Source organism: Oreochromis aureus, linkage group 4 (assembly GCF_013358895.1).
Source record: "Oreochromis aureus strain Israel breed Guangdong linkage group 4, ZZ_aureus, whole genome shotgun sequence".
Taxonomy (NCBI): Eukaryota; Metazoa; Chordata; class Actinopteri; order Cichliformes; family Cichlidae; genus Oreochromis; species Oreochromis aureus.
In genome coordinates this window covers 29,978,047-29,990,439 of record NC_052945.1, presented here as the reverse complement: position 1 = coordinate 29,990,439, position 12,393 = coordinate 29,978,047, and the positions used below count along the sequence as shown (strand labels likewise).

The 12,393-nt window shown below is 42.1% G+C and overlaps 1 protein-coding gene across 7 annotated transcripts in view; it reads right to left on the bottom strand.

The window, feature by feature from the left end:
• The window catches only part of nfixb (nuclear factor I/Xb), a 143,018-nt gene that overhangs the window by 117,794 nt on the left and 12,831 nt on the right, over nucleotides 1–12,393 (bottom strand). For 4 of the 7 annotated variants that reach the window (XM_039611003.1, XM_039611006.1, XM_039611008.1 and 1 more), the window contains exon 3: nucleotides 7,802–7,837. The exons of 1 other annotated variant lie outside the window; for it this stretch is intronic. In XM_039611003.1, coding sequence (XP_039466937.1) covers nucleotides 7,802–7,837 — 36 coding nt within the window. Of the gene's footprint in view, nucleotides 1–7,801; nucleotides 7,838–11,249; nucleotides 11,477–12,393 lie in introns of those variants that run through there. 2 more of the 7 variants (XM_039611005.1, XM_039611007.1) reach the window with 2 other exon arrangements.

Here is a 12,393-nt window from a genome sequence, read left to right as displayed (position 1 = left end):
ATGGAATGCTCCCCAGTCTACTGTATTTACAATACACAGACTATGGCCTCTTTCATTCCCGCCCGTTTTCCCCTCTTTTCTCTTTGTGCTGAATTTCTTTCTATAATCTTTCTAAAATGAAAGAGGAAAATAACTCTGCTGTTGTTGTAGTCCTCTATACTATTCTCAAGACCTTCAGCTCTTCCAAGTCAGAAGAAAAAAAAAAAAGGCGCCATAATATGCACCTCTGCATCCCCGCCCACACCATCCCTATTCACTTTCATCATAAATCTCCAAAGCCTGGCGGCAATATACACTCAATTTGTGGTCCCCATATGAGTCCTAACTCTGGCTTGATATATTTGTGTTCAGGTGTGCAGATGGAAGTGGGGGGAAAAAAATAACACCACTGATATAAAATGTGTGTTTGTGAACTGATACGCGAGTCCAGCAGGCCGGTCTATAAGACCTGTGAGAGTCTTTTCTCCACCGCAGCTTTCCACAGGTGGCGGTGATGATTGCACTTTATTCCAGATGATGACTGTAATGAGGCCGGTTTTTAGTTTCACTGGGCTTTTCTTGAGATGTAGAGGGACTGACAGAAGCTTGACACGTTAGACAGCCGAATGCTTTCTGGACATTTCGCTCTTCGTCCCCTCCACGTATGCTACCGTTTCTCCATTTTGGCCGGAGCCCATTACATCACAAAAAGGCCTCCTTTAAAGATAATACCTAGACCAGAGTGACGTCTTAATAAAGGGAAGGCAATGAGATGAATGCAACATGGAAGCGAATTCACAAGCTGTCATGATGAGAGTTAGACAAGCGGGGAACGTCCGTGAACTCGCAGAGTAAAGTTAAATCTGGCCCATCTGTGTTTTATATTTTAGCAGTGACATGAAATCCTCATCCTGCGCTGAATTTTCCAGTCAAATATACAACTTTCCATGTAACACACACTAATCCTGAAGCTATTTCTCTGAGCCTAAACAGAGCAGAAAGTTTATATCTGAATTCCCTCCCAGAGTATGCTGCAGCTGGAGTAGGGATGGTAGTTACTGGCTCCCTGAGCCAAAAGGAGAAGCCGCAGAGTTGTGTTTGAGTCTAACCCTGAGCCCTCCTTGGCCTCGGTCTCCTCTACTCAACTTTACTCTACTCCTCACTTATTTCAACAAGGCTCTATTTGACTCTACTGTACTCGGCTCCACTGTCAAGGGGGTCTGAAACAGCCTCGGGCCCGCAGCACCGGCCAGCAAACACAAGTTACAAGAAGCATAGAGCGTGCACTCATACCCAACACATACACAGACACTTCCACACAAACAGAGTCAGTTAATAACACACAAACTCCCGCCCTCCAGCTCTGTTTGCTCACAGCTGCCAGGCCTCCTCAGAGTTCATCTGAGGTAAAGATATGTTATATTATGCAACCGGGTATAGATTTTCCACCCTTGGCCCCGAGCCAACTTCCTGCTCTGAAGAGCAAGCTCTAGCGCTTTGTTCCCTAGGGTGACAGCTATTCCTTGTCGGACGGGGTGGCCGAATTAGATACACAGACAAAAAGAGAGGGAAGGTAGCAGGAAGACATGAAGGGGAGTGAGTGAGTAAGAAAGACAGCAAGAAAAGGAAAAGGGAAAGAAAGAAAGTAGAGAGGCACACAGCCTTGCCAGTCCCAGATATTTTCTGCAGCTTTTTGTCTATATCTTAAAATGCTCATTCCCCCTTCTACACCGTCTTTTCCCCGCCTCTTGAAATCAGGTCACAACTGTTTTCATTACTGTTTGACTTGCGGGTTCATAAGCCTCCAAGCGTCAACGTTCCTCCACCCACCCCCAAGACAGGAAAAGATTTTCCCTCCAACATTAACCCAATAAATGCCTTGTAAGCCCAGTCACAATCTTTAAGCCATGTTCCTGGAAGAGAAAAAAGTACATCTGAGATGTTGATGTAACGTTAAAGCCTGGAACATAATCAGTGTTGGGCTCGCAGTCTAAGGAGTTACACTCCTGCATGGTCTATGGATCAGCATAGCCAGCCCTCGATCACTTCCCTCCCCTACAGCATGAGGTAATCCAGTGTGATTGTAAAAGAAAGCCTCGGGAAATTTGAGGTAAAATCAACGAGCCAATCAGCACCCCATTATCCCTCCTCTACTCAAAGGGGAACTAAAGAAGTGGTGAAAAGATGATTAATGCCATGACATCATAACCACGTGATGTCATTCCATCCCAGACACCGCCACCGCTTCCTAATTAACTGTGGCCTGATGAAGTCTTTGTATCCAAATTATCCAAATGATTATTACCTCTCCAGGCTCTACCAGGTGTGCAGAGATCTCTTTAGCCTAGTGATACAAGGATGGATGGAAGGAATACACACACACTGAAGATTAACAGCTAAAAATGTGTTTTGGTGCCTTCCCATATATATGGTAGAGTGCCCCAGGGGGTGTTTCTGCTATTGCCAGAAGGTACGTGGAAAGAATTTAGAAACGCTCAATTAATTTGAAGCAATAGAAATGCTGTTTATATCAATTTACTGAGCTAGCTGTGACTATGTGTGACTCTTGACAATGCATAAGAGCAACGGGTGTGAGAGAAAATTTTAAACAATTAGTTAAACATAATGAACACTTAACCTTTAGCTAAAATAATGTTTAGAGGGTTGAAACAGAAAGCTAAAAATTATTTAACATTATTTTTAAATAGCTTAACATAAAAAAAATAGTAGTTGTAATGGGTAAATATTCAGGTGTAGCGACAGACAGTTCAGTTAACTGAACGTTGTTGCTAAAGGAGCTAAAACTGTTAGCTTAAAGTAACTGGTAACTGAGTGACACCTGTACCTGAATACGAGTTTTTAATATTTCATATCTTAATGTTAATAAAGTATTCTTTTCAATTTTTGATTCTCCAGACCAAAACTCTTTGATATTTTATTTAGTAGCAGTAAACAACAATTAGCTAAAACCATCAGAAATATGACTGGACTTGTTAGCTAAAGCTTATAGCTAGCCAAAAATAAACTGGATAAATCAGCCAAACATGACGGATTATGATTGATATTTTGCTTCTTTATCAAAATTAAAGCAGTAACACCCACTTTTATAAAATCAGCAGTATTAAATGCGTTTCAAAATAAACATGTCTAGGCCGTGGGGCGGTGTCACTAAAAGGGTACTGGAGTTCATTTCACAGGACTGTGTGACTACATTTAAAAACTGTGGTTAATTAAATACAGTAAACAGTCTACTGCAACAACAGAGTTGTGATCAGTGTGATTTTTTCTGAAAGAATGCACACCTGTGTCTTGTGTAATTAAGTATGTGCAGGTGCTTCAGGCTTGAAGCCCAGCAAAACACAGCGTATATAGCCGACATTAGGACTGAATTTGCAGAAATGCTGTACTGTACATGTAGAGGTTTGTTTCTGAACAAGCAGAAGCCTTTGTGGCTTTTATCTTATTTACAAGATGATAACGCATAAGTGTGTGCCACATTTGTATGAAAGCCTTCATCTGCCAGCTTCATTTATTTCTTTAGTTTTTGAATATTAGCGTCTGAGAGACTGGGTGAGATAGAAAGTCAGCCTGTGGAAGTCTGTGAAGAGAGACTGCAGTCGGACACGGCGAGGGAGAACGGTACTCAGATTTCATCCAGATTAATCTGGAAGCTTTGTAATGAGGGGTCTACTGTATATATTTAGCCAGAGCAGTGAGATGTAGGTCAGACAGACAGGCAGGACAGGCCAAACAACATGCCCAGATTGCCCACACTGAAGTGACCTTGAGTGGGCTGTCAATGATCCGCAACAACAACTCTCTATCTATTCCTGTTGACTTGTGACAGACTGATACAGCGGCTGTTTCGCCCCGCTCGCGTGTTTTGGCCTTTAGTTTCCATTTTGTGGGGCACAAAAGAACTTCAATATCACTCGGCTTGTCTTTTTACGGAAATACTGTTGATTAAAAAGAAAGAGCAGAGAATGAATTACTGTCAACGTTCGCGCCGTGTGTTGATACTGGCAGTCGTTCAAATTTACTCAACACAAGAACAAAGCACGCTTAGAAACGTTTCTGAGTCGGCCGTCGGTGGCTCTAAACATGAGACAAAACTAACTAAACACTGAGAAATGTACAACATTTTTCATTTCACAATCTGCATCACGACTTTATTGACTAAAACCTTTTATAGCAGTGACAGTTTTGTCTACTGGACTTCTTTTGTCGCTTCGACATAAACATGTCACGCACTGTTGTCAAACTGATTTGCAATTATGAACTAACAACTGAGTGATAACAACAAATGAATACAGTAAAGCTGCTATGCAAACTGAAATTATGCCTCAGTTCTTCATGAGAGTTCAGATCTTGAACCTTTTCAAGCCGTTAGAGGTCCAAAGTTTGAACATCTGCTCTTCCCGAGGCCAAAAAACAGTTGCGCCTCATATTGGGCTTTATTGGAATAAAGAGGTTGGCTCCGCTGAATATTTTCCTCACATCAAGTAAAATTTTAATCAAATGCTTGACAATTTAATTAGCAGTCTGTTTTTGCATTTTTTTTCCACGTGCCCTACCCCCATAATAGATTTCAGTCTAATAAGACCAAAAAATAAGCTTTTTTTAAATAACAGAGACCATGCAGGTTATTTCTTTTACTGACAAATCTGTCAAAGGTGGCAAGGATGTTTCAAAAACTAAACTAAGGTACCACATTCATCTTTGAAATATTGATTCTACCAACGACTGAAACAGGTAGAGACAGCCATCTATCATCACAAGCAACATATTCTACTTTTGGCACAATATGCATCCCTAAGTGTGCAACACCGCAGCTTGAATGGATGCTAATTCTGGGTTAATATGCAACTCAGTGGAGTAAAGGTTACTGATAATCCTGGTTGGGAGATATTTGGTATTTGCCACTTTTCCAATTCAAAGATTTTAAATTCGTAGTGCACCGACGATCCAATCGGGCCAATCTACAGCTCAGGACGAGGACAATGAGATGAACTTGAGGAATTATGTGAATGATGCACTTGTGTAAACCTAAGCTGCCACACCCCTATCAAACAGACATTTTTGGCTTTTACACACACACACACACACATACGAGCACACACACACGCACGTGTGTGCCACCACAAACACCTTTCCCTCAACTGCCTGTTGTTCCAAACATCCGCATAATGGCAGCACTCTTATGTAGATTTATGACTCAAAATCAAGGGAAAGAACACACTGTACCGATGTGTTAAGCTCTGACAAAGCTCTTAGATATTCACCAATGCATGTCAGCTTTGAGCTCTTGGTTCATATTCTGGTAAAGGAACACTTTGTCTCGGTGGTTTTCCCTTTTCCCTTTTCTCTGCTCACATTGTACACTAAGTATTTTGTGTTGCTCTGTATATTCTAGCTCAATTATGTAATTTAGCACCCGTGTGTGTGTGTGTGTTCAGTAGCCATGGCAACAGCACAACATATCGGCGACCACAGAACCGCACTGGGGCCGCCGGCACTGCCAGGGTTGTGCCAGAGACTAATCCATGCCAGAGGTGACATGAGCGAAGTAAAAGTGAGGCGGGTGGAGACAACATGACACACACATGCAAAAATCACACAAACATGCACACGCATACAGACATGTGTGCACACAGACACACCAGCATATTCCTCGCCCCTCTCACTCCTCGCCTTCCTTTTAAAACACAAGCGCACACACTGGATATCCTCCCATTCTTCTTGGCTGGAGCCTCCCATGGCAATAGCAGTAGGAATCCATTCTCCACGGATGCTGGGACAGCTGTGCTGATATTGAATGAGACGCAGTTGGTTCTGCCTCTCTCTGCATGCAGCTCGAGATAAAAACTACATGCTACTTAATTCAAATCTATATTCCCTGCTGCCAAAAATGCACCCGACTCATCTTGTCTTTGTCTCTGCCACCACAGAGAGCTCTGATTTTCTTTGCAAAAAAAAAAATGGCAGTAAATGTGTGCATGCTGACGCACGGTGGCCCTCAGTCACATTTCTGACTGACAAGAATCACAGAAACCTTCATAAACCTCTAAGTCATGCGCTTTCAATGCAAATATTCCATGTCATGCTAAAAAGCTCTCATTTGGAGTTTTACGATGCCTTATCAGAGTGACCTGCTTGTTTGAGGCCTGAGGTGATATTTGTGTGTGTGTGTGTGTGTGTGTGTGTGTGTGTGTGTGTAATATTTAGCCTTTTAGCGGTTGTGGTTTTTGAGGCGGATGGGCCTGTAACTGACTGCGTGTTATAAATGGAACACAGTGTCCCAGGCAGTCTGACATTATGACCTCCTGGTATCCCATGAAGAGGGGGAAAGGGTCCAGCTTTGCCTGTACAGCACAAAACAACCAGCACAGCCAGTCCAGCACTCCAGTTACACATGCGCGCACACAACCAGGAGACGAGAGAGCACAGTAGATCAGCCCTACCTGTCAATCAAACGAGCTATGAGTTCATTTTTTCTGTCTGGTGGCCAGAAGCAGAGTGCTTTACTGGCCGCTGTGTCTCTTTTCCACACTTCTTGCTCTATAGCTTCACTGGATTACACTAGGGGTGTGTGTGTGTGTGTGTGTGTCTCTGTGTTTATAGAATCAAAGCAATTAAGCTGTTGTAAAACTCAACCCGATCACATGACAATAACATGATTTAAATATGCCCACCTGAGTAATTTAAGACCAATCCTTAACTGAGTTTTAAAGGATAGGAGGAATACAGTCTGGCTGGAAAAGGGCACCCAGTGGTGACAACTCACGGGCCTAACTGGTGTAAAGACATTCAGATTGGTGTTAACCAAAACTTTCAGGTGAACAATCGGATGTCCCGCGTGGACGCTTGGTTACACGCCGTTCATTAGATTTCTGAAAAATCCAACATTTTCCTGTTTATTCAGACCGCGCTTCCATTGGATTTTAATCCTCTGAACAGCTGTTTCAACTCATTTTCCAGGCCATGGGAAGACAGCCTGGATGTGTAGGGAGTGGATGAAGTGGGTGGGGGTAGGAGAGAGGGGGCGTGGGGGTCACCAAATTTGTGTAAACTTAAAGTAAATGCATTAAAGTCCAGATATTGATTACATTCGTTTATCAGAAGTTCACATAAAATAAACAAGCTCATGTCCCTCCCACCCCCCAAGAAATACTTCTCTTGTCACTGAAAAAGCGTCTCTCTGATAACGCGAGATACCGATTCGCGGTGACGTAAGAAAAATATAATACATCCTCTTGGAGAAATATAGCACCGATAGGGGAAACTGTGGCGTTTCAGGCCGGGAGGACAAACTAATAAGTCACGGAGAATGACATCGTGGAGCTCAGAGCAGAGGCGACTTATGGCTATTAAGAAAATAGATCCGCAGGAAAATAAAGTTCTTTAAAGTCACGGAAAACGACCTTTCCTCGCGGATTGTTACAACTATTATTTGGAAAGTAGCGCCGATTTATAATCTGGTTTATAATCCGCAGCCATTTAATCATAGTGTTGGACCTGCGGTCAGTTTTTTTTAACTAATATATATATATATATATATAAATAAAAAAAACTAATAAAATAAAAACATATAATGTGAAAAATATTTCTTGCTAAGTGTGTGCCGAACAATATCAGCGCGCTCCTGCAATAAATCCAGCTACAGGTCAGAGTGAGAGGCCCTACATGAGGAGGAGGAGAAGGATAAAAAAAAGTGGTTTTTGTTTTGTTTCTTTTTCCAAGATTAAAAAAAAAGGAAAGGAAAAAAGAAAGAGAAGACACAAACACCTAATGCTGAATAAAAAAGGGACTAAACAGGACTTACCACTAAGGCATTGTTTAGAAGGTGAGTAGGGTAATACTTTAGTGTTGAGAGGGTGTTAAGAGGCGAGGAGAGCAGGGGTCAGCGTCCAGGCGTGCAGAGGGTGGGGGAGGGAGGGGAGGGGAGGGCAGAGGGAAGGAATAAGTTAAAACGTCGCACCAGTGAAAACAGACTGAGATGACAACATTACGAGCTGCATAAAAGATTTGAACACATTAAGAAAAGCATTGAATACCACCCCCCATCCCCCCTCCTCCCCAAAATGTATGGTTTTTTAAGATTTGTGCTGCGTCACTGTGGCCTGCTGGGAACTTAAAGCTTTGGGGAAAAGCAGGAGAGAGAGTGAGAAAAGAAAAAATGTGAAAATACATTATGTGAAAAAAAAAACAAAAAAACAAAACGATTAGCAACAACACGATTATGTCGATGCATAATCTGAGCAGCACTCCCAAGTATAGTTTCCAAAATCCTTTTTTTTAAATAAATAAGAAATGCAATAGAAGAGGCACTGCAAAAAGAACCGTAACCCAATTCTTACTAATAGAAGATTAAATGTATAAATAAATATGCATTGAAAGTACATCAAATATATACAAGTCACTCCTGAAACGCAGTGGGAGTCACGCAGCAAACACTCCTCTCCTCTCGGGGCTCTCTCGGTAATCTGCCTCCATCACGCAGTCTCCGTCACATCCCAGCACACAGTTAATAATTCATTCGATTGTTTACATGTGTTGCCATATCCGAGGTCCAAGCTCGATTTCTTAATTATTAACAGCAATTAAATAAACAAAATGTGCCTTTCTGTCTGCAGACGGAGCTGCAAGGGAATGTGAATGTGTGTGTGTTCGTGTGTGTGAGAGAGAGAGAGAGAGAGAGAGAGAGAGAGAGAGAAAGTGCGTGCGTGTGTGTGTGAAAAGAGAGGAGGTTGTTTGCACGGAGAGGGAAGTTGTTTTTTGCGCACCCATAAGGCTACTAATTATTAAAAAATGACAAGAAATACAACATGAGCTTCTATCCCTTTTCATGCCCAGTCAAAGACATACTGTAAGTTCCCATCATGTGCACCATGTGTGCTACATTAGCCTGTATGAGCTTCTGCTGCCACTTAGTTTGAATTAGGGGGAAATTTATGTTGGTAAATAAAAGCTTCTTTTGTTTAGGGATTATCTGTGACTGTGGAATATTTTTTATGTTGCAGATAAAGTTATCTACAGAGTTAAAAGATATACATACATACATATATATACATATATATACATATATAATTTAGTCAGTACTAATACAGCTTCACCATCCAAGTCCTGAAGTCAGCACCCTAAGTAGCCTTTAATAGCTTCTTCAATAAAACGAAAAATTAAATGGGAAAATAATAAACTCTGGCTTGCCTCTCTGGGCTCTACAAGAGGCTGGCATCATGATCGGGGAGACTAATGTTTTTAAATGGAAACCAGACATGACTTGTGCCCGCGTGGGACGAACCCAGAAACATCCCTCTCGGCCCTTCTAGTAGCAAAGTCTCATACGATCTGAGGAAAACACTTTTTCTTTCTTTCTTTCTTTCTTTAAAAAAAATAATAAAAAAATAAAACCACTGTAAAAACCAGGAATGAATTACACATCAAACAGCAGCCCTGGCAGTCCACTGGTAGCCGAAACCAATGAGGGATAAACAAGTTTGTCTTTATAGGAGTAAGACATCCAGCAACTGTTTAACACGGGGGAGGTCAGTGAAGGAAATACCTGCAATAACAACAACAACAACAATAATAATAATAAAACCTTCTTGATGTTGAAATAAAAACTTGAAGAATGCCATGTCAGACTGGAGACTTTGTATTTTATTTGGCTTTGCGAAATACGCTCTGGTGAGAGAAATAATGACAGTTTAACATGGCTGAGGTTAGAAAAGATACAGATTAACTGCATGGAGAGGGAAGCTTCAAGAACAGTCTGAAATGTTACATTTATCTCCAACCAACTGTGCCGCAAAGCATGAAGCTGAACTTGCACCGCTTTGGAAACTGTAGTTTTAAGGAAAGATTTGGCGTGTTAGCACACGTGACGTGTCAGCTAAATTAATATGAATACAGCTGATTTTTTTTATTTATTTATTTTTTTACTAAGAGCCAACTTAGTGTATTACAAATAAACTAGAGCCAAAGTGTATGAAATACAATCTGCTAAAAGTAGTATGCTGATATCATTTCACTGCGTGGATATGAGAGATATGCTCTCGCTCTCTCTCTTTCTCTCTCTCTCTCTCTCTCTCACACACACACACACACACACACACACACAGATTTAAATAAAGTTTAAATGGCTACTTAATCATCACTCTGAGATATCTCCTCACACTGATCGCTTCCTTCAGGTCTACAATAGCAGCAAAGGAACAATGACAATTGCTCGAATTAAATATGACGTATGCATTTTGCAGATGCAGGAAACTGCATCCCTTAATATTTCTGACCCGAAACAAAAGCAAAGTGTTCAAAAAGTGAAGTTAGGAAAGACACTACCTGGTGTCACGGGACTTTATTTCACTGAATTCCCTGCAACACGAGGAAGCACCACACACAGCTGTCTATACGTTCAAGGTCAAAAAGAAAAAGAAGCACATGCAAATACGCATTTGAAATCGATCCTGTCACGTGTTGCATTCAAGTGCAAAAAAACGTTGTCAAATTGTACAGAGATGGTATAGCAGCAGAGCCGCAGGGAAAAAAGAAACACTATTTCTAAAGGCAGAACGTATAGTCACCAATTATAATTACGCACGCGCGCACACACGCACACACACACGCGCACACACACCCCCCTCTCTTCCTCTCAAACACAAACACACACACACACACACACGCACACACACACAAACACCTCCGGCTCCAATCTCTCGTATCTCTCGGTCTCAGTCCCACATGAAAACAGCCCTAAAGGCGGCGGTGTGCGCCCCTGCTCTCCGGCTCACACCCCTCTCACCGGCCAAAAAAAAAAAAAAACCTCCCTGGGTTTCTCGCCACTTTAGAAAAATCTTAACAGCAGTCAAATTAAACTCCGCTCCACGTTCTGCCTGTTCCACCGCTCTGCTATCTCCTCCTCTCACGGGCTCCCCTCCTTCTTTTTTGTTTAAAAAAAAAAGAAATACATTTCGGGAGAAGCGCCATTTTCTGTCCAAAAGAAGAAGAAGAAGAAAAAAACCATGTGCGATGGAAACGCACGAGAAACAGCTTCGTGCGACCGAGCGCGCCGCGAGACGAGCCGCCGGGAGAGTTGAGGAGAAGTTTGAGTGAAAGAAAGACGCTCGACACAACCACGAAACACACGAGGAAAAAGCAGAGTGGCACCGCACTGAATGCATGTATATATAAATATATATATAAAAAAGAGAAAACCCCCGGCGTCCCCACTGTAAGCTACCCAAACAATGAAATAAGAGAAGACAATTTACCTGTGTCAGGCAGTACGGGGAGTACATGGTTATTTTTAGAAAGGAGACTTGGAGAGCTTATTTAAGTTGGATGGAAGCTCGGTATAGTGCTGCATTGCAATCGCTCGCCGTCCTGTTTCTCTCACTCCATGCTGCTGCAGCTTACAGTAACCCCGCCTAGAAAGTGAAAGCTTGCACAAACTTTCAGGGAAAAAACTTTGTCTCCCTCCCCTCTCCTCTCCTCTGCTCTCCTCTTCGCAGGACTTTTATCGCTCTCCTCTTCTATCCTACTGAAAGCCCCCTCCCGCCCCCCCCACACACTTTCTATTTTTCACGCAGATTCACGAAGTTCTTCTTAGCAAAATGTTAGGATTTTGCCACAGCATGAATTTTGCTTTTGGGGACTCTGAATCCGCTGTGCACACCCTTCCCTGCGTCTTTAAGGTCGCAATACTGTGCTTTAGAGCTGCGTTTACTGACCCGTGCATTCCATGTTGAGAGCATGCAAATAATTACCAGAGGGCAGATGAGCCGGTCAGTTACACCGACTTAAGAAGGAAACACGTAAATGCATCATCAGATTCTATAATTTGATGAATATTGTGAGAGCACCTCTGATTTCACTGACTTTTTAATATGTGATGGCCAAGCATGCATTCAGTTGCATAAAACCTCTTAACAGTATTCTGCTGCAGGTCCTGATCACAGGAATTCTCTCATGCATAAGTTTGCATTGGATTGCACACTTAAATTAATTTACAGGCATTCAAATTGATGCGTCATCTCATCGCTGCTGTTAAGTTAAGTCTATTTATTTACTGAACCAGAGTTGACCCAGTCTGAAAACCCACAACTGTAGCTTGAAAAACCAGTGAAGTGAGTCCAAGCCAAACAGTTACTGTAGCGTTCACTATGAAGTAGAAAACAGCGAAGACAGACGTATAATCACAGTCTTTGAGCGGTATCAAAATACTTCACTGGGGTGTGTGAGGAAAAACACACACACACACACATGAACGGTAGTGAGGGGTACACATATCACATAAAAATCATAAAATAACATTTCTTGGAGCAGGTCCCGAGTGTGGTAAAGTGGGAATTTGGGTGGGAGTGAAGTCATTGTGGAAGAAGTGGAGCTGAAATTTTAGGCCTGACGTTAGAGTCC